This window comes from Solea senegalensis, linkage group LG15, assembly GCF_019176455.1.
Source record: "Solea senegalensis isolate Sse05_10M linkage group LG15, IFAPA_SoseM_1, whole genome shotgun sequence".
Taxonomy (NCBI): Eukaryota; Metazoa; Chordata; class Actinopteri; order Pleuronectiformes; family Soleidae; genus Solea; species Solea senegalensis.
This window is the reverse complement of record NC_058035.1, coordinates 7,658,952-7,683,501: the sequence shown is the minus strand read 5'-3', so window position 1 is coordinate 7,683,501 and position 24,550 is coordinate 7,658,952. Positions and strand designations below refer to the sequence as shown.

General features: G+C 39.8%; 4 protein-coding genes across 11 annotated transcripts in view; 2 read left to right on the top strand and 2 right to left on the bottom strand.

Annotated features, from left to right (window-relative positions):
- Positions 1-1,998, top strand: part of eys (eyes shut homolog) — a 146,590-nt gene extending 144,592 nt beyond the window's left edge. The window contains exon 50 of the mRNA XM_044045628.1: positions 284-1,998. Within this exon, the coding sequence (XP_043901563.1) occupies positions 284-1,476 (1,193 nt within the window). The 3' untranslated portion in view covers positions 1,477-1,998. The remainder of the gene's footprint in view (positions 1-283) is intronic.
- phf3 (PHD finger protein 3) lies at positions 1,661-11,178 on the bottom strand. Of its 2 annotated transcripts, none has more exons than XM_044045627.1 (16): positions 11,064-11,178; positions 9,843-10,093; positions 9,279-9,395; positions 7,855-9,175; positions 7,363-7,639; positions 6,837-6,879; positions 6,165-6,276; positions 5,910-6,066; positions 5,708-5,824; positions 5,446-5,568; positions 5,209-5,356; positions 4,897-5,077; positions 4,670-4,817; positions 4,490-4,579; positions 4,011-4,206; positions 1,661-3,923 (listed from the first exon to the last, which is right to left on the bottom strand). In XM_044045627.1, exons 2-16 carry the CDS (start codon positions 10,075-10,077, stop codon positions 2,200-2,202), a joined length of 4,989 nt encoding a protein of 1,662 aa, XP_043901562.1. In that variant the 5' UTR covers positions 10,078-10,093; positions 11,064-11,178; the 3' UTR covers positions 1,661-2,199. The 2 variants fall into 2 exon arrangements, with proteins under 2 accessions (XP_043901562.1, XP_043901561.1); XM_044045626.1 differs by having other exon boundaries at positions 9,279-9,392; positions 11,064-11,118.
- Positions 11,179-12,105: 927 nt separating this feature from the next.
- Positions 12,106-16,175, bottom strand: si:dkey-103j14.5 (isoaspartyl peptidase/L-asparaginase). Its single transcript, XM_044045184.1, has 7 exons — positions 16,097-16,175; positions 14,855-15,051; positions 13,986-14,128; positions 13,625-13,788; positions 13,313-13,431; positions 13,025-13,135; positions 12,106-12,935 (listed from the first exon to the last, which is right to left on the bottom strand). The coding sequence occupies exons 2-7, from the start codon at positions 15,039-15,041 to the stop codon at positions 12,733-12,735; spliced, it is 927 nt and encodes a 308-aa protein (XP_043901119.1). The 5' UTR covers positions 15,042-15,051; positions 16,097-16,175; the 3' UTR covers positions 12,106-12,732.
- A 4,743-nt stretch (positions 16,176-20,918) lies between these two features.
- The window catches only part of khdrbs2 (KH domain containing, RNA binding, signal transduction associated 2), a 65,128-nt gene continuing 61,496 nt past the window's right edge, over positions 20,919-24,550 (top strand). For all 7 annotated transcript variants that reach the window (XR_006361915.1, XR_006361914.1, XR_006361913.1 and 4 more), the window contains exon 1: positions 20,919-21,286. Coding sequence is in view for 4 of the 7 variants with exons in the window: in XM_044046686.1 (XP_043902621.1) it covers positions 21,196-21,286 (91 nt within the window). In the remaining 3 variants the exon portion in view is untranslated. The remainder of the gene's footprint in view (positions 21,287-24,550) is intronic.

The window sequence follows — 24,550 nt, the reverse complement described above, 5'->3', positions numbered from 1 at the left end:
AACACTCATTGTTATTGGTAAAACTGTGTTTATCCTATTTCTGGTAGAAAAATATCTGCTGTGAAACCCCAGGTTTATTCAAGACATGCTTCAGCATTACATGCTTGAAAGATTGCTAATATGTGACCAACACACAGAATGTCACAACATTCTAATCCAAATGGCAAAGAGCACAGAATTTGACAAAGCTGCTGGTGTCCTGACTTTTGCACATTACTGTGTATATATTCATCTGACTTTCCTGTGAAAATACCTTTTTTTTTTCTTCTTCTTCTCCCAACAGGAGACTTTCTCTGCCTTTTCCTGAAATCTGGGTTTGTCCAGCTTAGATATGATCTGGGGGACGGCACTCGCATTCTGCAGTCTGCTGACAAAGTGGACTTGCACGGAAGTACCTGGCACACCGTGATAGCGGGCCGAATCGGTCACCGGGGCTTTCTCAGTCTGGATGGTAAGGAGGTGAGAGAGAACGTGACTGAAGGGATGACCTCTCTCGATGTTGCCACAGACATCTTTGTCGGGGGCGTGTCCACCCTGAGTTTCGTCTCCACTGATGCAACTGCGGGAGAAGCAGTGGGCTTCACTGGTGGCGTAAGAGAACTCGTAATCAACGACCAGGAGCTTGAGTTAACAGAGAGGGGGGCAGTTAGTGGAGCAAATGTAAGGGACTGGGATGGGACCGCTTGTGGGTACAAGGTGTGCCAAAATGGGGGTCAGTGCAGGGCAACAGGAAGTCACTTATTCACATGTGACTGCCCGCTGTCATGGACTGGCTCTGTGTGTAACCAATCTGTAAGCTGTGCAAACAACATCTGCAAACATGGCTCCTTGTGTGTCCCATCTAATGGAACCTCATACCACTGCATCTGCCCCTTAGGAAGGGGAGGGAGGTACTGTGATGCACAAACGTCCACAGACACTCTCAAGTTTGTCGGCAACTCGTATGTTAAATACTTTGACTCGAGATATAACACAAGAAACCTGAAAAACGCACAGGTTTCTTTCAGCTTCAGCACAAACTCAAATGACGGTCTGATCATGTGGATGGGAAAAGCCCAACACGAAGACGACGACTACCTCGCAGTTGGACTCGAGAGTGGTCTCCTAAAAATGACCGTGAATCTCGGAGAGAGACTCTCCCCCCCGTTCATATTCAGAAATCTTACGCTGTGTTGCAATCGATGGCACAACGTATCCGTGTCTTTAAACAGCACCGTTATTCAGGTGTTCCTGAACAGTAGGAGAATTCTTTATGAAGACGTGGACCCATTTGAGCGTTATGTGGCCTTAAACTACAGGGGTCATCTTTACTTCGGAGGGTTTGAACTACACAGAAATGTATCCGTTATCACCTCTGGATTGTTTTCAAAAGGCTTTGAAGGGAATCTTAGGAATATATATTTGTTTGAAGACACCCAGCCGTTGAAATTTCTCAATAGTAGCGAGGGTTTTAATGTCTATGGGGACAGTTTGTAGTAGTGTGAATGAACTCCTTGTAGTTGAAAAGTTAGTGGCACAATCTTAACCTTGCTGTTATTTGTTCACCCTATTACCAACTTGTAGATTATTATATTACTTGAATGTAAACAGGCCCCTGTAATTAGTTTTTTTTTTGTTGTTGCCGTGGATAAAAAGACATACAAGTTTTTATAATCAACAATAAAAAAAAGGATTAGCTTTATTACGAACTGTACATAAACACACAGTGCAAAGGCACACGTCATCTCTAAAGTATATTACGAGCCAAAATGTACATACTTTTCAATAGAAAGTAAGTTTAAAATATTTAAGAAACTTAAAAGAAATAAAAGTTGTTGGGGGGCGATGCCGCTGTTTAGATCTACCTTCTGTGAAATGTTTACTGTTACATTCATTCAAAATGCTGAAAATTAAACCTCTAACCTAATGGTCCTCACATGTTACGGCAGGACTGAAAATATTTACTTATTTGCAGTCAGTACAGTAGCTTAGTACAAAACATGACATGTATAATAAAAAGCTTAAAAAGTTTAAAATGCTTCATCATAATTATCTTCTTGGTCTGAAGCGTCTTTAACAACCTTTACAGTCCTACTGAAATGATCTCATTTTGGCTGTATAACATAAGAAATGGCCTATAAGCTGCATAATGATGTATAAAATAAACAATTAAGCTGATAGCAGTCCTTCTAGCACTACTCTGCTTTAAAAAAAAAAAAATTATGAATAATTGTCTTTAGAACTTCTCCGTCCATTCTCATAATCAGAGTCTCGTCTGTGTCTATGTCTGTCCTTGTGGCGACTGCTGTATTCTTCACTGTGGTGCCTCTCTTTCCTCTTCTCACCATACTCTGAGTGTCCGTGGTGTCTGCTCCTATCTCTGTGCTTGTCATCATGGCTGCGATCGTGCTTTTTTTCCCGCTCCCGGTCGTGATGTCGGCTCTTTTTTCCATGATGAGAGTCCCTGTGGTGGCTGTGCCGCCGCTCTCTGTCCTCTGTGTTCCGTGGCCTCTCCCATGGGTCACTGTATTGCTCTTCTAGTCTCCTGTGGTCCTTGGCCAAAGATGATGGTGGCTGCTCAGATTGCTGAGAGTAACTCTCAGGGTACTGTGACTCAAGTCCAGGAACATGTGAAGCACTATCCTGAGCCATTGGTGAACTATGGTTCTGATCCTGGATGTTTGCGTCGGAGATTGTGTTAGGTAGTGGGCTGCTTGAGTAGTCGAAGCTGCCAAGTACCTGAGGCTGTTGTAGTGGAACTGGAGCTGCACTGTTGAATGCTGGGGAAACTGGTTCTGCATGTGGTTCCTGCACTTCAGGATGACATAGTACTGGAGTTACAGCAGTACCAGTTTTGGCCATGACAGGCTCTTCCTTTTTACATGTAATCACTGTCTGGGTTTGTTCCTCAGGCTTGTTCTTGGCTTGAGAAAGCTGTAAATATCCTTGGTGAAATGGTGTAACTGAATCATTTCTAGTGGAGCTCAACACAGGAACGGGTTTAGGATTTAAAGGAGCTGCATTGCTGGCTTCATCCTTTTGTAGCACCATTGTTTTATCTTCAATCACACTGGAATATGCTAAGGATTTTTTCAATATTCCACTTAAAGGAGGTTTTGAGCTATTTGTGGGATCTGAAGCAGCCTGGGATTTTGACTGTGACAACAAATTCCCTTCAGATGGTCCTTTTTCAGCTTCAGACAAAAGGCCAGCATCCCCTTTGTTTGCTGAGGCAGCACTGTTAGTTTCTGTCCCACTTGGAGATGCTGACAAGCTTGCCAGGAATGCTTCAGTCGATACATCTGGAGGCTTATCTTTGAGAGAGATATGAGCCCCATGGGTCGCCATAGCAACATCTTTTCCTGATAAGTTGTTTGCAGCAGATACATCAGTCGGGCTGGAGAGCTCAGGTTCAGCTTTAGCAGGTTTAGCCTCTTTCTTTTTGATGACAAAGCGCTCTCGTGGTGTGGCAGCTGTTGGACTTTTAGTGTTTCCAGCTGATGCATCTGTTTTTGGAGATGGTTGGATCTTTGGGTTGTCATCTGCCATTATTATAGGTTTTCCTCCAACATCTGGCAGAGGTGGCAATTCTCCTCCCCAGCCAACTAACACACCTGGAAGAAAGCGCAGAGGTTTTTGTGATTCCTGATTGGCGGTTTCCTCCGATGCAGATGGTTCTTGAAAAGTCTCTGTGACTGGCTCATCAACATCCTCAGTAGTGTTAAGTAGTTTGTCCTTCTCGTTTTTAGGAGTAGTAATCAAGGTAGAGAGAAAAAACTTCTCGTCCTCCTCTGTTGCTCTGGTTTCTTTAGTGGAAACGGTGATGGGCTTGATTTCAGGAATAATCCTGACCGTTTCATTCACATCCACAGTAAGAAAATCCCTTTTAGGTCTCTGGCGAATTATGAGTCCAAGAAGAAGGTTGGCACGGTTGTTTTCTAAACCTATCAAAGAGACAAATTAAGTTTAAAAGATCAAATATGGAAAAAAAATAATTATGCATCTGTATATCAGTCTTGTATTCAGGTTACCTGGCCCATCAAAGGGAACAAGCTGATGTGGAACTTTTTCAGTAGCACCCAACGGAATGAGATACATGTCCTTCACTTGTTTCCGGTTATTAGACACCACCCCAAAACGCCTACGACTGCTGAAGTACGCATACAAAAGAGTGTAGGAAATCTCATCTTCATCGGTCTCAGGTGAGAAGCGAATCAGGCACACCTCCTTTAATGAGATTTAAAAAAAACAACATTTGTCAGTAAAATCTTCCAAACAATGACGATTTAAAGAAACGGCTGTTAAATGCATCACGTTACAAAGATTTTAATAGTATAAACTTAAACTGGAGCTGCTCTTTATCAGAACTTCTTGTTATTGTTAAAATGTATGTTTTAAGTTATATTATACACTTTTGATGCTAAAAGTGCTCCAACACAATCCTGCACCATTTAACAGGTGACTGAAGGGTGCTATATTCATCTTCCGAGGAAAACCTCCCAAAACTCACTTTTGTTCCAGTTGCCCGAATCTTCTCCAAGTAATCCCACACTGTCTGTGGACTTATCCTACCTCCAACTTGAATGCTATCTGGAAGGTCCTATTGAAAGGGGGGATGGAGTGTGAATATTACTGTCAAGGATATTTCAACAGCTGTTTTAACTCTAATGTGAGGTTGCTCCCACTTTACCTCGGTCAAGTTATCCAAAATGCCAGAGATTGGGAAAGCTTTTGTTACAAGCTTTGCCACCGAGTGCATGTGAATGAAACCTCGCCACAGGGACTTCAAGTTGGAAAGGAAAGAGGCCTCTTCATCTCGCCCAGTTACATGATCTGACCTGTGACAAATATAACACAGAAGGTTTGCAAAAAGAAGTTCTACACAAGAGCCACGGGGTGTCAGAAATAAGGGTCTACCTTGCTTCATGGCCCGACTGGGCATGTCTAAAGCTCTCCTCCAAAACACTGAGGTGCAAGTCATCACCAAGTGTGGATGCAGTTGAGCTCTTAGTTTCTTCCGTTTTGGTGGACTGCCTTCTGACAACTGTAGTAGCGACCACTTTGGTAGGTGCTTCTTCCACAGGGGGCGCCATTCGACCTAATGAAACCAAAGAATTAAGAATGAATTCAGTCATTCTTAATTCATGGCTTGAGGCTTGAAAGATAATCACACAAAAACATTTGTAGACATATCTTTGTAGATCATTTTTGGCTCAGATCAAGGTTTACCAGTGCAAATTTTGCAGTGCAGGTCAAATAAATGTGACTTGTGTTGGTTGGTAGTGTCTTTCTCTTCTCTCTTGGTGGTCTCCGTTTTCTTCTCTGAGGTTTTCAGAGGTTCTACTGACACCTCTGTCACTTTGGGCAGAGGGTCCAGCTGAGAAACATTGGGAAAATAATCTGTAAAACACATCATCCTTATTTGCTTGTATATGTGACGCAGAGTAATATTTGATGTGTTCTTACATCAGCAGGCTCTGGAGCTTTCGCTGGTTCCTGGCTTTCAATTTCAATTTCACCCTTGTGTGTGATCTTAATGATGGGTCGTCTCTCTACCTCTCTTTGCTCCTTTTCAATCATCTCAATAGTCTGTGGGAAAAAAAGGATTTGTATGCTTTAGTTTAAAACAAATACAAACACACACACAAGAAACATGTTATGGAGATACATTTCCATAGCAAAATTATCAAGGACTCTTGCAGATACGTATCTGTGCCGAAGTACTTACGTGTCGGTTCTCCCTTTGTCGCCAAGCAGCCAATTCTTTTGAGGCCAGTTCCTCGGGACTCATTCGAATTAGATTGCTAGGTGAAATTTCCCCTTTTAGAACCCTCTTAAAAAGGACCTAAGTGATACGATTGATATAAAAGAAAATTGAAACAAAGCAGCAAAACACCGTACACATGAATCTGTTTTGAAATGGTACTTACATTATTTTTAGAATCTTTGAGGTTAAACATTAAGCTTCTGTATTTGTTCTTGTATTTATTGTCTGTATCTTTAAACAAGTGAAAAAGTTCTCTCTCTGTCTTCTTGGCAACTTCAGAGGCCCTCTCCACTGAGATGCTCAAATCAGACTCCTTCAGTCTAAAAAGCAGAAAGTGCCGCATTTTTGATGTCACATTTTCAACAAAAACGCTTGGAGTACAACGTTAATATCCAGTCTTAGATAATGAAACACTTACCTTTGTGTCAGGATTTCTTTCAGCGAATCACGCACATTTCTCCTGACTGCGTCAACAGACACAGGCTTCTTTGAAGCTGTTTTACTTTTTGTCTCATGTTTCAGGTGAGTGCCTGTACAAACAGAATATCAATATCTAGTGAGCAGGTGAGGAAACACTGTCACCACAACAATTATAAAATAGTAAGAGTTCAACAAGATAGCTGAAATTAAATTTAAGAGGTTATGTCAAACTGCAGAAGCTGCTTGTATGAAGCCTGTTGATTTGCCACAAATCGTAATACAACACAGCACAGTTTCTCTCTCCCTGAACCAGCAATACCTGCAGGCAGTGAATCACAGTAGTTGCAAAGAGGAAAGAAGAGAACAGAGAGGAGGAGGAGAGACTGATACCGACTGAGATCTGTGTTCTTTATTCTCTCTTAACTTCATGCAGTATTGTGATGTATGTTACATTATTTATTCTACTGACACTTTGGATTTATTTGCAGAGATATTAAATGGATGTAGTGACTTTAATAATGTCAACGTTACTGCTGCTTTTAGTTATACTTGCAAATCAATCAACTCTGTTCTGAAATTCTATTATCATCATTCATAAATTGTTATCTTACAATCAATCACTTGAAAGGACCTGTTTAATCTTGTGTAATGCAAATTAATAGTTACAAACCTGTTTTATAAGCTGCATCTGCAGAATGCCTTCTCTCGGGATCCTATATTAAGAAAGAATTAAAAGAAAAATTCCAATTAATATTACAGGAAATTAAATGAAAAAATACGACATATCGTAACCCTTGAGTTTCGTAAACATCAAAATAACATCTTCAAATGTCTTGTTTTGTCCACAAACCAAAGATATTCATATGTCTTTTTGGGTGGGGTTCTTTAATATTAAATATTCACGTTTTTATTTTAAAAACACTCAACCCAATTGATCTCATATCAAAGTACACATTCATTTAGTAACCAAAATTACTTTATATAGACTAATTGTTGCAGCTCTAGTTTTATGTGCAGGAAAATGTAAACTGGTGAGTACACTGTGTTAACCACACACCCATGTGTAGTCCTCCTGCATTGTGTAGTGGTTACACTGGCTATGAATAATATCAGAGGATGAATTATCTGAGGGAACAAATACAAAGTCTGTTGAAAGTAAAATATTTGTAAAATGGTTTAATAATGACAGTATTTACCTTTCTTACTGGTCTGACACCTCCAGATGCCAGTATCTGGGAGGTTCCTGGTCTGGATTTGGGAGGCAGCTTATGGTCCTGAGCCTCTGTCTTAGCTGGAACTTCTGGTTTGGTTATACTTGGGGGCTCTGGCTCCACCTTTTTGCTCTCTTCTTCACAACACTTCAAGCAGACATACATCTCGTCCTCCTCCTCCATTTCACGTACCTTTGACAGGTCGAGACCAACGCAGTCGCCATGGAACCAGTCGTCACAGCGACCACAGCCAACCATGAACCTAGACGAAGTACACAATTAATTAAGGTGTGTTTGCAACTAAGTATTAAGTCGTGTTAACCAGAGAACAGAGCTGGAGTCAGACAGGTCTATGGAACTGTTCAAATACTGCATGCTGTGCTCAGTAAATGCAAAACAATATTTTACTCATTGTTCTAATAATGCTTTTACACTGCACTATTCTTTACTATCTTTAGGGTGAAAAGCAACACTTACATGTTATTGTGATGTTGCTTGCACAGACCACAACAGTTGTTTCCATCCCATACAGTGTCACTGTTAGCGGGTTGCTCCTCAGTGGTTTCCTTCTTCGCAACAGGAGCATTATCTGGAATAAACAGCTGTGGCTCATCCACAGAGATGCTTCTTGGATTTTTACTTTTCTGTCTTTGAAGAATCTTTTCCAGCTTTTTCAGTTTGGACTTTTCCTGCCCTCCTTCATCAGGTGTTTTTAACGTTTGACTTGGACAACTGTGCACTGGATGAGCCATCTCAACTTTGGGGCCAGAATGTTTGTTTGGCGTCTGATGATCCCCAGCGCGGTTGGCTGATGGTGGGCTCTTCTTCACAACAGAGCTTGGTGACTTTGGTAATTTTGGCTTCAATTTACCATCTCCTGTACCCTGTACCTTTAGCACTTTAGTAGCAATCTCACTTTGGGCATTTTCTGTGGGCCTTTTCAGTGGTGACATGTCTTTCTTTTCCTTAGGAGATTTGATTTTGTGCAGATCACTTCTTTGAATGACATTTGATGGTGAGGTAGGAGATACTTTATGCTCCTTAACTGTGGTGCTTGGTTTACATGAAACTAAATCCTTATCCTTGTTTATGGTCAGTCCTTGTTTGGACTTTGGATTGTTTGGATTTTTGGCCACAATCGGTTGCTTTCCCTTACTGTCAACCTTACATACTGAAGTTTTGTTATTCTCATTGGATTGTGGCTGTTTGATGTCTTCTTTCTCTTCTGTCACTATCTTTTGCACAACAGCAACAATCTGATTGTCAAGCTTTGTTTCCTGTGTGCAGGGGCTCCCTTTTATTGTTCCATTAGAAGTCTGCACATCATTAGGATTCACATATGGGCCCAGCCCAAGGGCTAAATCATCAGCAGTGCTCTTCTCAGTTGCATCCACCACTGCCACGGTCTCAGATATGGGATTCTGCATATTAACAGTATCATCTGACAACACGGCAAAACCCACATCACCACCATATGACATACCATCATCAAAGGGAGCAGATTGGGTTGTATCAACGTTTTGTGGATAAGAGGGTCCTGGAAGCAACTCAATCTTGAAACCCCCAATTGTAACTGTCAATCGTCTCAGTACAACTGAAGGACTCATCCATAATCCACCATCAAGATTATTAATATTTATACGCCCTCCCAGAATTAATTCTTTCTTTAATTGGGTGCCTTTAACTCCATTGTCAATGAGAAATGACTTCTGTAGCCTGTTAGCTGGTTTACTTCCTGGTCGTCCTCGGGTCATGGTTTTAGTGGATGTGTTGGCAGGTTCTGGATCACAACTATATTCTGTTTCAACAAGAAGCAGCAAAACATGGCAAAATGTGTCACTCATAACATTTCTAGTTTAATGATTTAATATGGCGCCAACAGAAATATAAGACCAACTTACCTAAAAGTAAATTACTTGGACGTTTCCTGGGCCTCCCAACAGAACGCTTGACTTGTGTAGTCTCTGCAGCTGTCACTTTACTGGTGAGACCTGCAGGTGCTAAACTATCAAGGCCTGCTAATAGAAGGCGAAAAAATAATAAAAATTGTGTCTCCTTGTATATAAATATGAAAGACAAATATTCTACTCAAAAATGTTGCATATTTACGAGAATAATGTATATATCTATTACTATGTCATTTACAAATGAAAGGCACAGAAACAAATAACTGTGTTACACTCGACTCCCCAAAACATATTCACCAACCAATTTGTGTCATGATTTTTATGTTTGAACACAGTGATAAAATACTGATTGGAAAGTGGTGCTGCTGATTGATGATTATAATGTGAGCAAGTATGCAATTCATGCTTAAAAGCTTGTTCAAATAAGTTACTTCTGATTGAGTAATATTGTTAAGCAGCCACAAGATGGCTTTGTAGTTATCAGCATTTAATCAATGACTGGATTCAGAAAAACATGCACATAAGATTTCTACCAATTTCTTTTGTCTGTTCACATACCTGTGGCAGTGGTAACGGAAAACGCAGGGTCCTCATTGTCCAGCAGGTTGAACTGAGAGCTTGCACAACCAAACATAGGATCTTTATCACTGAGCATATTCTTCAGCGAATGTTCAAGTCCAAGTCCTGTCCCAAACTCATTACTGGCTCCACAGTCCAAATTTTGACCTGTTATCAGGGAGTCATCCAACTGGTCACTGGGTATTAAATGATTAAAGGTGTCCACAATATCCATGAATGCTGCTGCCCTCCTAGATGAAAACAACACAAACATAATGTAAGGAAGAAACAACTTGTTATTATAACTACTGAAAAGCATACAGTAAAAACAAACGTTTATAATACTTTATGATTTGTAGAGGATGCTGCCAGGTTACATGATATATAGGACAAATAATAAAGTTGTTGAGGGTAAAGAGGGACCTCTAGATCCCTCCATCAACTGTAGATACCACCCGGATTAACGATGGCTCAACGTTGCTAGCCTCGATGTTATTGCCTGGGAGTAGTCCGTTATTTTATCAACCATTATCGTGTACCGCAGGCGAGGTTGTAATAATTTAGTCAAAGTGCAATGACACTATTCATATTATCACTTAAGCAAGGAGGATAACGTTAAAATACTGTGCAAATAAACAGTGATAAAAAAAATAAATAAGTACAGCACAACAGTAGGCCAGTTCCCAGCAGCACATACACAAATAGCGCTAGCTACTAAACTCTCATATGGACCGATTCGAAACTATAAAATGATTGATTTAATATCACCCAATTTAATTTAATATGTTTATCAAAACAGTGAATAGGTGAGGCCATACTCTGCCACGAAGTCGATTGCTAGTTACCATGCTAACGTGGTAGCGCGGCTAATAACGTTATGTTGTTGGCAACATAACGCTAACTTCTAATGGGAGTTGCCATATGGGAACTGGTTGTTTTAAACGCAAACATTGTTGTTGTAAAAAACTACATATACATTCATAAAATGCGTTTACCAGAAAAGCTAACAAACGCAGAACGACATATGTGCATACTGAGTTACACAGCTCGATGCTAAATCTGTCACTCCGACTAGCTAAATGGCGTTAGCATAGGCCTATAATGCCAAGTTTGTTAGTAGACTGAGAACTGCTGCGCGGGCAAGCTCGTGTGTATTTGGTCCAGGGTTTCCATTTAGAATACTTTAGAACATTTGGGTTTAGAAAAATATTAAACTCCTACTCCTCTCTTGCTGCAATGCCGTATCCAACTCGCGTAAGGTTACATGCTAGCACAGTTGCTCCCAGTAACTTCCTCCAACTCCGCCGTGTTTTGCCCCAGTGCTGCAAAGCCCCTGACAGGCAGCGCCGCTTGTCACGTGGTTTGTGTTTACAGTTTCATGGCAGCGACAGCAGAACAACTTACTGCTCTACAGCAGGAGAACCTGCGGTTGAAAGCATGGACAATTTAAAATCATAACGCTCACACCATTTGCACATTTGTTCTCTCCTGCAGCTCCTACACACATTTATTTCACACAACCTCCACAATTAATATGTCTAGTGTCTGGTCTTCTTTTTAAATATAAGCTTTAAATTAGTATACTACCACACTCGTTTGTAACTGCACCAAAACGCCAAAGTAAATTCCTTGTATGTTGAGACCTACCTGATTCAGCAGTACCATGTTGTTCAGGTGAAATACCCATTTCCATATATTAAAGTAACAAAGTAAAACAGTCAACACTACATTTAAATTAAATATTTTTTTATATTTGATTCTCACATTCTAGCATTTGTAAGATCAGCCCCATGTAGGAACTACAAAGTAAAATAACAAAAGTCTATGAAATAACACTATGACAGGAATCAACGATTTCGATGAATAATATTTAAGATACTTGGTGCTTGAAAACCGTCACTCAACATCTACAAGTCCAACAATTTATTTAAATCTACATTTCTATAAATGGCAGGCGAAAACTAAATGAAAACTGTGTCCATCAAAAAATAATGTATGAAAGGTATGGGTGTCAAGACCTATAAAACAATAAAATGTCACTCTCCTGTCTCCACTTCAGTCAGTGAAATATACCATGTAAACAAAAAGCAATTCAATTTACTGTGGAAGAAAATAGGCATGTTTTCTAAATCATCAACCAGCCACTGTTTCATAGACAGGGCAACAAATAGGTCAAAATAGGTGGAGGATCATCGTGAGGCTGTTGTTAACAACAGCTTAATGGTGCTTGAAGAGCAGTGAAGTCGCACAAACACAGCAGCACTTTGTCCTTGCAAACAGCAATGGTGTTTATTTTTATACAGTGTGAGGAATTAGACCTGTCCGTTCATCCAGGACACAGCAATTCCTGGTATACACAGCTGAAACATAGGGGTCAGCTGTATTTAAAGTCCCTGAGTCAAGTGCTGACGAATAAAACATGTGTTTTAAAATCCAATGTGTGAAATGTAAGGGAAATCTAATCAGAAATTGGAGACAAAATAATTATACCAATATTTGTATACATCCATGTTTTTACAATAACCCACAATGGATAAACTAAACATCTTTTTAATTTTGATGATAACCAAAGTCTACCTGGGTTCTCCAACACACTGGGAACCGATGGGTGAGGTAAGCCATACAGTATTCACCTGCAACATCGTCACAACATTTTACACACTACCTTGAAATCAATTTGATGGAAGGCATCAGGCAAATCCAATATTTGTTTATGTGATATGCAACACAGATAACTAGGTAATTTTAATTGTACGGACTAGTTGCTCCTGTGTCTCCATAATTAAAGTAAGAGAACCTAACTTTTTACAACTACAAACAATATACAGAAGAAAACACTTTTCTTAGGCTACATGCAACACCCATGTTTTTGGGTATGAAATTGTTATTTCTACAATTTCTCATTTAATCTTGCATTCGGGTCTAATCCATACCACAGAACATCATTTTCCACAGCTGCCCAAGCCATCCGCTCTGTGGTAAATGAGGCTGCCCACTGCCCTGATGGAGTAACTGCAATCGCACCACCAGCTCCTCGAACACGCTCTCCCATGTACCGCAAAGACACTTGTGAAGCATCGGCCACCGATTTACCTGCATGTTTGTGTTGCAGGGGAAGAAGATATTAATTAAAATGTATGAAAATCCTTTTTTTGTTAAACTGATAACGAGGAGTATTTTACCTTGTTCAACATGTGAAAGAATGAGTCTGGCCAGTGTGACTTTAAGAATGGACTCTCCATGACCTGTACAAGATACTGCACCATTGAAGTTGTCTGCATACCCTCCAGCACCTTTTTAGAATGCCAACATGGGGAAAAAAACTTTCAAAAATGGGCACTAGTACAGTGTGAGTTAACGACAACAAAAATAGCCAACGTTGTGTAATAAGTGAAATTAAAATGTTTTATTTTGACTGCAGCTGAGAGAGTGAGCAACCACATGCTGTAAGTAAATTTATAAATTCATACCAATAACTGGAGAGTCTCCTACTCTGCCGACCATCTTATTTCTGATTCCTCCAGTTGATGTTGCACATGCAACATTACCAGCACAGTCCACGGCAACTGCTCCAACAGTATCATGGGCCCTTGATTTAGGAAAATAATGTATCACTCAAAGTAAAAGAGAAAAACATGCAAATTGTACATCTGCCATGTTTGGTATAAAAATGGGCTTATTTAGAAGTAAATAAAAGTATGTACACTGTAAAAAATTCATACAGAAAAATGTAAGTTTGCCTAAGAAAGAGTCAAGATAAGTCAAATGCGGTAGATTCTCACCACTGAGAGTTAAAATCCTCCATCACTCCAGTAGCATATTTCTTGTGTTTCTCCCATTCTTTCCTCTCAAACTCAGTCACCAGTGTTTCAGTGGGGACTGTGGCCATACCAATGCTGTCTGCAAACATGTTTGCACCTCTGCCTGTCAACATGATGTGGGAAGTCTGACATTTTCCATGGCAGCACAAGCGTATGAAAAAGTTGAAATAGAAAATGTATTTGTAATGACATTCTCACTAATGGGTGAAGCCACTCAGCTCATTACACACAAAAGCTGTTTGCCATTAGAGACATTCTCGAGAGGTAAAATCAATATCAATGCGTAGATATTAAGAAAGGCTGAAGTATACAAGATGACAACCTTTTCCATCACTGCTCGCGCCAGCGACACTGGGTTGGCAATGTCCTTCAAACAAGACACAGCACCACTGGCAAGTGTTCTCCCATCCATGATAATGGCATCCATCTCCACTTCTCCATCAGCGTTAAGTGTTGCTCCATGCCCTATAATTAAATATTACACAAGCAATAACTTTGTTCTAGAATGGTCAATACTGTGCAATTACAAACAGAAATGGTGGTAGAATGAAGCTATGCTGTTGCATGAAGTAAAAACTATACTTTCCAGATATCATGTATTCAATTTCGTGTTGCCTGCTACACCCTCACATGTCCACAAGGTGGTGTCAACATTGCACACAAGCAGCAAAAGAACACAATGTGAATGATTGATACACTAACATAAAAATGTGTGAGAAAGGTAAGTTCACCATGCTAACGGCTGACCTACACTGATTCACTGACAACGTATAAAGTACCAGACAAGAGAGATCCATTTGTAGACATAATCTATGTAAATTTGTTTTCCACAGACTTCATCCTGGATTATTGTTGGATTACGAAGATGAGCACCCATAATCTGGGGGATGACATCGCCCCTGTTGACCATAATCATCCAGTTTCTTTATGGAGCCTAGATGATGTTGGCATCACCACCAGCAGATGGAGACAGTGCTCAACAGACAGGTGATTTGTAAATTATTGAAGAAGTGTGTGACATGTGGGGGAATTCTTTGTTGTTTTACAGTAGCTGTTTTCAAATGGAGTATAGTGAAGCAGGAATACACCTATGCAGGGCCTACTGGAATTAAATTAATGAATGAGCAGCAGTCCCATGATCCCTTGCTGTTACACCAGCCTCCAAAATTGATTAGGGAACATTTTGTGTACCTGCGTTGAACACAGGATTATCCTCCAGAGCTCTCACCGCTGCTTCAACAGCATCCACTGAGTTTCCTCCTGTTTTCAGCACAGAGATCCCTTTACGTGCTGCAGCCTTGACTCCGTTAACGGAGGCCTCGGCCAGTTCATCTGGTATGGCCCACGCTCCTCCGTGTACGACTACAACTCCTGACATATTGAAGTTACTGAAGGAAAAAGAAACACAGTGTTTTGACAACAGTTATTTATACAGAAATAGTGGTTTACTCATTTCCAGACAGACTTTTCCCAGCACGCTTGAGGCTTAGTTACACTTTTCCTATTTGTTATTATAGATAAATATACTATACTAGACTAGACTTAAAAACAGACAATACATCTGGCAACTCGTCTCTTCGCCAGCTGGTTTAATCATAAAAGTGAAGGTGGTGGATAGGTGTTGTGCTGAGGCGAATTATAAAGGATCAGATATTCAGTCTGTCAAGTTTTGCGATGTATCGGTCGATCTCTGTGGATTTAAAGTGCTCGGTGAACTCTAACATGCTAAATCCAGCACTGGTCCACGTTCTCATGACTGACCTACATGATGTATTATTGTTTTTAACTCCAAGGATATTAATGAATATTTTTGATGGCATTTGTCTTTTTGTTTATATGTGTGTTGTTAAGAAGCATAACAATGAAATGTCACGTTTCAAGGTATGTTGGTTGTGGCACAAGGAAATAAATGATTAGATTTTGGTAGTGATCAAGACATGGATCTGGAGTTATAGGTTTGCACTCTCTGGGTGCTTATTCTCTAGTCATTAATGTCTTTTTCCTCCTCTTTTCACTTGATTTCCATGCAAAGACATTTCAACTTTTCAGTTCCTAGAAGGAAAAACTCTCGTAAATAACTGGTTTCTTTCTCAGTATCAACAACATTTATATCTGCCACTAACAGTAGTTAATATGTATAACAATAATGCACAACATGTTCTGGCTGCACCAGCTTTAAATCATCAAGTAACATTGCATGGAACCTTCATAAAAATGAACCTACTATAGGTTGAATGATTATTTGACATGATGCAACTTTCAGTTGATTCTCTCTGATCTGTCAGGAAGAGTTGATCTGACTTCACTACTATAATTCTTTGAGCCAGCAGTCGCTACAAAAGGACGTTCGTTTACTCTGGGACACTTTCTTGTTTTCTGTTCGGTCAGCATGAAAATCACAGGTGACAATTAAACATCTATATTTTTTCCTACCTTTCCAAATCCTCACATTTACTCCCGCGGAAAAAAACGCTCCGCCATAGTCACGTGGTTTTGAAGGACTTGGCATAAGTGTTCCACCCATTCATTGCCGTGTCTTCCGATTAGATTTCCGGTCTGGCATTTCAAAATAAAACATATCGTGTTGCCCTAACTGGGCTGACATTTAGTTGTAACCCTCTTTAAAGCCATAGTTCAGGTTTTATTTTTTGGGGTGTTTTTTTGCGTGGTTGTAGGCTGCCAAAGATGGATGCTTAACAAAAGGCTCATCATATAAAATCTAATAATTCAAAAAGTCTGTCCTAACATTTTTCCATCTCACAGTTCTTTTAAAGAAGTTATATTTCAAAACAAACATTTAATGATACCTTAGTACCTAGTTTGACAAAGGCAGGGGTAAAGAGGAAAAAAAAAGGTTGATTTATCGCTTTTGTTTTTGTCCCATAGCAAAAGATTGTGTATGTTGTTGATCTCTTCAACAAGATCTCTTGTTGAAATGTGCCTTGAGTAAGTTTGTCATGGGTGATTACATTTATCTTATTGAGAGGATGGAGACAGGGACACTAATAATAAATTAAATGTCAGATCTTCACCCTAAACAATGCAAGTTAAGGACTAAACACAAGTCAAAGTAATGAAACAATTAAAAAACACTATTAAGTTACATTACAAATAAACAAGATTAAAAGGCAACTACAGTTAATGCATTTAAAATCCTGGTAATTAATGAGAACTTACCTAAAATACTACAAAAAAAATAATTCACACTGCATCACATGGGTACATCTGGGAAATGTGTAATGAGACACTTTGACCACTAGAGAGCTGTAAGAATCCATGTGATAAATGTACAATTACTATATTGTATAATAGAAACATTGTTGGCACTAATCTTTCATGTTGTTCTTCTGATGCACATTCCTATCTTTTAATTTTATTCCACCAGCTTTAGATTAAACCCACAGCCATTATATGAGATTACAAGATAAAAGCGTATTAACAGTCACAACCAACATCAGCATGGGTCACCACTCAAACAGCAGCAAGCTGATTAATCATTGAGTGAAATTACATCAGTGAGTGTTTGAAGCAAGCAATTCACCAACAGCGGCATAGACGCTGATTTTGTAAAAACTGAAATTAAAGTCTTCACTCATTTCAGAGAAAAGAAATGTTAATTAAAAACATGCAAATGATGATCAATACTGGTTCTAGGCTTAATTGGTAATACGCCAAGAAGATATTGGTTATTCCACCTGTTTGCAGCTCTGTGGTGCACGTGTCTCCCCCATATTAAACTATGCTTCAAGTATATATATATATATGGGGATATAAAGACTGTTTTTTTAGGTGTTCATAAATTTGCTCCTACTCTGGCCATTCAGGGCAATATATGAGGGTAATATAGTTGGATTGCTAGGTCAATAACACATAAATGTGAAATGGATACAACTGTGGAATCGTTTTAATATGCCAAAAAAAACTGATGAAAAAGAAGATGAAGTAAATCCCACGTAATAAAGACATTGAAGATATATTCACCTCACATAACCTAGCATGGAAACAATTAGAAGCAAATTACTCACTAAATGTGAAGAAAAAAGGCAAAAAATCCAAATTAATAAAATCAAGCAATTATTGTTGTCTCGACTTACATTAAAGTAAATGTATCAAGACGTCTGTGATCCTGAGTCGTTGAAAATTAGTCCTTTCCCTAACCCTGAAGGTTGGCAGATTTAAAAATGTTTATGTACAAAACTGAGTTTGCAAAGGAAGGTTTATCATATCTTGTAAGCCCGTTTAGGCTCAGCAAATTCTTTATACGTGACAAGAATCACGTCAGTCAATTAATCAATCGGTATTGCAAACTAAAGAACTAGAGAAAATAATCGGCTAATTCAAATCAATATATATATATCTGAGAGCTTCAGTTTTCTGAAAGCACCTTCGCAATGAATATTCATGTTTAAAAAAACATGTCACTTTGTCACTGCAGCTATGGATTGAGAATAATTACATTTTGGTGCTTTGAAGTTATATCATTCCTTGTGCTTTGATCAGATATTTGATTCCAAAATTAAGTCGGTGTGGTGACAATCATCTCCAAAGGTCAAGTGGAGCTAGAATTGGTCAGCCTCTTCTGTTCAAAAGTAATTTGTCAGTAAGTCAGGCAGCCAGCATCCTGTGCTGTAGATGACTAGGATATAAATCAATATCATAGCTACGGGGACCAGAGAGGCATTTCATTTAGGATGCCAATATGAGGAGCTATTAAAGAATTCACTTGACAATAAAACTTCTTTAAGGAGTTGTCATGTAATTTACTTCACAGGCAGTAATGGCTCCTCTTGATTTGACCTCTTTGTGCCACAACTACTGTATTTCATCTCAAATAATTTACGGTGTAGGAATTTAATTTTTTTTATAATATTCTGACTTTGATGGTGGGTTTTCAGTACTGCCCATCTGAGAAGCCAACAAATATAAACAGCAAAAACATCTTACTCATCTTATCATATCTTAATTAGCTTCTTAACATAGAAGCTAATTAAACAACAGACTAAGAAAACATTCTATTTTTTTATTTTCCCTCTCTAGGGGACGCCACAGGAGATTATCTGCATATTTGATTTGGCAGAGATTCTTACACCAGATGCCCTTCCTGACGCAACCCTCCCATTTATCTGGAATTGGGACAGGCATGATATTTTAAGTAACACATTAAACATGTGATTATCGTGTACTCCTATGAATTCCATTTAATTTTCATGTAATGGAAAAAAAAGTACAGCTTCATAAGTGCCTGTTATCCACAGTCGTGTACTGTAGGTGTGTGGTGTTCAGCACCATGGACAGTGACACAGAGGCCAGAACAGGAGTGTTTTTGTCCCTCAGGCACAGCTAGTGGTCAAACAGTGCATTGTTCAGTCTGACAGGAAAACTAGATACTCTGTGGTGAACTCTGTGAACTCTAATAGAGACCTAGAAATGAGGGTAATTGGATGAGATGTTTTTCAGCTCATAGACTTCCAAAATCCCTTGACTAAAGACATGGGATTATATTGATGTAATGTGCTCTCATATGGTGGCTGCTACTGAATAGCAAGTTCAGAGTGGCTTTTAAAGGTTAAATAGTGTGGGCACACAGCAAGGACTTGAAGGTTCAGGTATAGGTCACATTGGTTGCCAACCATTGGTGGTTGACAGAGATCAGAACCAAATCTCAGAGGAGACAACAAAATATTGGGCCTGGCTTGTTTCTTTAGATTTGTTTTAGACTATAATCTAGTCGTTTTTGTTCGTCAGATAATTTCAGTTACTTTACTGATGTTTAACCATTCTATTTTCAAAGTATTCATTCATGTCTTGATTTCTTCAAGTTCATTGATCAAGATAATTTGTATTTTCAGGACACATCATGAGTAGTAGTTTCTGTTTTTTACACTCCAGCAAGAAGACTTTCTTTGTTGTCCAAAAATATTGAGAAGGTAAGTAAGTAACTACGTAAATAAGTCTTTATTTATGTAGCACAATTTAAAACAGAGTTACAAAGTGCTACACAATTCAGGAAAAAGCAGCAATAAAATACAAATATTTGCAAAGGTCAGAATTTGCGATTTCAAAATAGATGCTGATAAGTTGCTGCAACATAATGTGAGCAACATGTGAAATTACAGACATTATTTCAAAATGAATGTTTATTTTGTATTTTCCCCCTACACACATTGGAATTTCTTGCTTCCTTTTCATAAGGCAGTCTTTAAGCCCCACATAAACCAACTAAAGCTTATTGCAGGGACCAGTTTCAGCCCCTGCCAAATGCATCCCCTTCTCCTTCTTCTTTCAATGATTGCACAGGCTTTGTCTGTGATAATTCACCATATACTACTGTATTTAATACTATACTGTCCATTATTTGTGATTTATTTAGTAGAACCATGTTTTTATACACCCCCTGGTACCCCAATGGACAAATATACAGCGCGCTAAAGTTCCCTCTAGAGTGGTAAAAACATGATAAAAGCTACTGGCTCTAAAGCAAAATATTAAATTTAAAAATGGATTGTTTCTATGGTTGTTTGTCTCTATGTGTGGCCCTGTAATGGACTGACAACCTGTCCAGGGTGTACCCCGCCTTGCGCCCCATATGTCAGCTGGGATTGGCACCAGCACCCCCTCATGTGGATGATGAAGTGGTAGAAATGAGTGAGTGTCCTTTAAGATGCCCTTGTAACTTTTGTTTCCTATGGGTACCCTTCCAATTGGGACACTGTCCCTACACGACAGTGTCCCAAAGGGTGTCCTTAGAGAGGAAATGATATTCAGTGCTGTATAGAAATGAACCATCTCAGTAATAGAAACCAATGCTGTGCTGTGAAGGATGTCCCTGTATACCTGTGTGAGAATGTGGGAAATTATAATGGTGCAGTAGATGCCCTTTCAATTTTCACCCCCTGCACTTCCAAATGTCGGTGCAAGCCACTAAAATATAGTATTTATACAGGAACATACTGCTAGTCAATATATGGCATGGCCGTGAAGTTACAGTCCACATGAAAATACCACATGTACATACAATCATTTGCAAGTAGCAGCCAGTAACTTACTGTGAGTGTACATTCAAATATTTGTCAATTACAGTCAAAAGAAATACACTGCACACTGGCCAATTGGTATGCACTCAGCGGGGACCGTCTTTGTTTTCCAGCAGCGCCAGTCCCACTCAGAATGTGGCCAATGGAGTTTGCTGAGGGGCGGGGATGGAGCGGCGCGGTCTGCAGATCCGGCACTGAGTCTGGCGGAGAGCCGAGGCGGGCAGGCAGGCAGGCAGGCAGGCAGCAAGCAGTCAACGGTGGCAGAGATGGACGCTCACCTCTGAATCACAACTCACCCTCCTGTAGTCAGTCAAGCGTCTCTTGGACTTGTGTTTTCTTTTTTTTCATCCATCTGGAGCGGGTTTCCACCTCTGGTGCTCATTCAGACTGGCGGGGCGAAGCAGCGAAGAGCAGAGGCGGGAAGGTTTTAGTGGCATTCCGACGCTCAGGAGTCCTGCAGTCGTACCTGCACCTGTACCTGCACATCCGGTGATAACAATGCATCCAAATAAGTATTTAACTGAACTGGCGGCGGAGAAAAGCAGCCTGGACCCCTCCTTTGCGCACGCGGTGCGCCTCCTTGCAGAAGGTAAAGCTGTATTTTGTTTGTGTGTGTGTGTGTGTTTAATCTTCTCAGTGTTATATTATACTTCACTACTGCAACAGAAAACACTATTACATCGTATTTTGCTCAAATACAGTGACCTGACTTTATTTACCACATTCATTTTGTTTTGGTTTCAGTTCAGAACTTTTTTCTTTAAAAAAACAACAACAACGTTTTCCAGCGTCAGGGAGAAAGAACGTTCGAAAAGTAAAGTGGCTGAAAGAAGCCAGTGAGTCACAGCATGAGCTGTTTGTTTGTTTGTTTGACCCCACTGCTCTATAATAACAAGAAGAAGAATCATCGGCATAAAACAAACACAGAGCAGCCAGGAGTGAAATGATTCAGCTGTGTGATTAACTGAAATTTGGAGGGTGCTCTTAATCCTGAATTATCGATGGTGTATTTTCAGATGTCGTCTCTGCAGCGTAGATTAAAAAAAACCCCATTGTAATTTACAATCAATAAAGTATAATAGTCAAATGAACAAAAGCTGCACGAACTGACATTAAGTGCCAATATCAGCAGTATCCGAAGTGTAAGTGCCAATGTAGTTTGTTGCAGGAACCATTGATTCTAAAGGATAACCGCTCAACAAAGGCAAATAAATTTAAGAGTCATTTTCAAAGTCTGCAATGGAGCTGCAACTGATCTATTTTGATAATAGGAGTTAGAGAATAGGGCAGTTTTCCAATGTCAGCTTCCATAACATGATCTTTGTCCTGTTTCCTTCCTCTTTGGTTTGTGGACAAAACAAACCATTTTTAGAATGTTGTAATTATGAGGCTGGGGAAACACCGATCAATATTTGACACAATTTTCTTCATTTAATGGTTGAAACAACTAATGAAATAATAATTTATGAAATGTAATAGTTGGCAGTCACAGTCCTGCACCATAACAAGGTCACAGAGGGGACCTCAAGGGTGAGACAGATGTGCGACTATGTTTCATTTAACCCGCCTGTCACAGTTCTTCCAACAGGGCAGTTTAATCAAGTTTGCTCTTGCAGCATATTATAGCAAAGTACTTCTGTATACTGCAGGTGTAGCCTCAGTCTCGTCCATTTACATACTGAGACCATGTCACTTTTGCTTGGCTGGGAAACGCATCACCCGCAAAGTCGGCTCAGCTCGACCAGAATTAGAATCACAATGAGATTCATTTTCACAAATACTTTCACAGTCGCTCACAGGGAATTTTGTGATGGCAGTTGGTGGTGACTCTCAAACAGCACGTACCCTCTATTCACAGACAATTAACAACATACGCATTGTATATAAAGTATATATATATGTATATATACATATATGTATGTTTATTACCTAAAGGGCAACATACAGTATAGCATAAAGTGCAAGTTTGCAGAACTGCAAATAACAATAGTGTGCGTCATGTATAGGGGAATATAAATGTATGATGTCTGAGTACAAGTATATGTAGAGTTGAATATTCATGTGCTCGTTATCAGGGAGGTGGTGTAAAAGACACCACTCACGTCTGTGGTTTACAGAGGTCTGATCTTTCTGGTTCCTGAAGAGTACAAATACTGGTGGGCAGGGTAAAACCAAGGTTTTTTTTTTTTTTTCTTTTCCCCCCTTGCTTTCCTTACTGTTCGCTGCAGTCTGTTTCTTCTATTATGTGGCTGCTCTCAACCAGACCGTGATGGATGAGCACAGCACGGATTCAATGACTGTAGTGAAGAACTTGTTCAGCAGCACCACTGGCAGACCATACTTCCACAGTTACCGCAGAAAGTATACTATCTGCAGTCTGCTGGGCCTTTTTTGATGGAATGATGGAACTGGACGATGGAATTGATTTTGGTCTTGGGAATAAGTACTTCCCCAAAACTGGAAAGGTCTCAATGGTTGGCATACGACTGTTTTATACTGAGAGAGGGAGCAGTGCTGTTCTCTTAAGACTGTTGTCATTTTCAGACTCTTCAGCACATTGAGTGCATCTCTATTTTGACAAGTGTGTCTTCAGAGGTGTGGGCTTTGGTATGTAGGGAGCTGAGGAATGGGAGGATGTAATGTCCCTGGTGGACAGTAGTGCACTGCTGACTGTCCAGAAGCTTGGGTTGGGCAGCCAGGTTTGGCTGTTGCAGTTATTGATGTCCTCCACATGGATGCAGTGTCATTGGCTACAGGGTCTAGAGACTACTGTACGAGTGAGTGATGGGACATTTCCATCTCAAAACTATGTGCACTGTCATATGCTTATGTTTTATTGTGCACTGAAGTAGCACTGGAGATATGGTGTCATGATAAAGAAGTGAGCTAGAACATTCAAAAGCAAATGTGTCTCAAAGTGTGTTTGCAGTGTGCATAAACATTATATTACGGCCTCGTGGAAAGAGAGCTTGGCTGGTACTCAGAGGTCCTCACAGGTACCTCAGTCTGCGCAATCCCAGTTGCTCGCTTAACGGGACAACTCTGATTGGACAACTCTGGTGTTTGTGCTCCGGAGCCTCTGCCCCTGGAGCTTTGTTACTGAAATGTGTCGATGAGACACCTGACAGACCCGCGCTTTTCGCTAACTGTGATGCAGATGGGATCATCTGTCACGCAGTTCACTTTGCCAGCTTTACTCAAGGCTGTTTCACATGCCAGGATATAAACAGAAGATGCTGCTTTCATTATACCCACCACATTGTATATATAGATATAGATATTCGCTCCATTCGTATATGCATCCGCCTAATGACATTTTAGACGTTCTTAATTTATATATTGATTGTATTCAGGCAAAGCAATGTTTTTTTGTGAACTACATATCTGTACACTATACTCGCAGTTGCCCATAACTCTGAAACATCATGAACAAAAAGACAATACACTGTCATACATGAGGGAACAAAAAATAGTCTTATGTTTGCAAGGTCAAGAAAGAAAGCCCTATTCATCATCCACAATAGTGAACATTCCCTATAATAAACTGTCAGTTTGCTGAGTTGTTGTGTCAACTCTGATAGTGTTCAACATAATCAGCTGTGGACAGCGTGTGAAATAATACTCATAATTTTAGCCACTTTCACACAATTGCTCTCGTATTTTGTCGGTCTGTGCTTATATAATACAGTCATAGGGACAGCATGATAAACTACGCCCACAGATTTATAGATCCACAGCTATTTGTCACTGAAAAGCCAGAGCATGTAATCCTGCATTATTCCCATCACGCACAATAAACAGCCTGCCATGGATTTACCTTGGTTGCAGTTATCAGCCCCATATCTAGGAAATG

What these genes read in the sequence shown, in the direction of transcription:
- si:dkey-103j14.5 (XM_044045184.1), bottom strand. Translation starts at nt 15,041, where the DNA reads ATGTCAGGAGTTGTAGTCGTACACGGAGGAGCGTGGGCCATACCAGAT. An exon ending in GAGGATTTTAACTCTCAGTG is followed by an intron (nt 13,432 to 13,624) that starts GTGAGAATCTAC and finishes TCCTAAATCAAG; the next exon opens with GGCCCATGATACTGTTGGAG. An exon ending in AGGAGACTCTCCAGTTATTG is followed by an intron (nt 13,136 to 13,312) that starts GTATGAATTTAT and finishes CATTCTAAAAAG; the next exon opens with GTGCTGGAGGGTATGCAGAC.
- phf3 (XM_044045627.1), bottom strand. Translation starts at nt 10,077, where the DNA reads ATGGATATTGTGGACACCTTTAATCATTTAATACCCAGTGACCAGTTG. An exon ending in GCACTGCAAAATTTGCACTG is followed by an intron (nt 5,078 to 5,208) that starts GTAAACCTTGAT and finishes TGGTTTCATTAG; the next exon opens with GTCGAATGGCGCCCCCTGTG. An exon ending in TTTTGGATAACTTGACCGAG is followed by an intron (nt 4,580 to 4,669) that starts GTAAAGTGGGAG and finishes CCCTTTCAATAG; the next exon opens with GACCTTCCAGATAGCATTCA.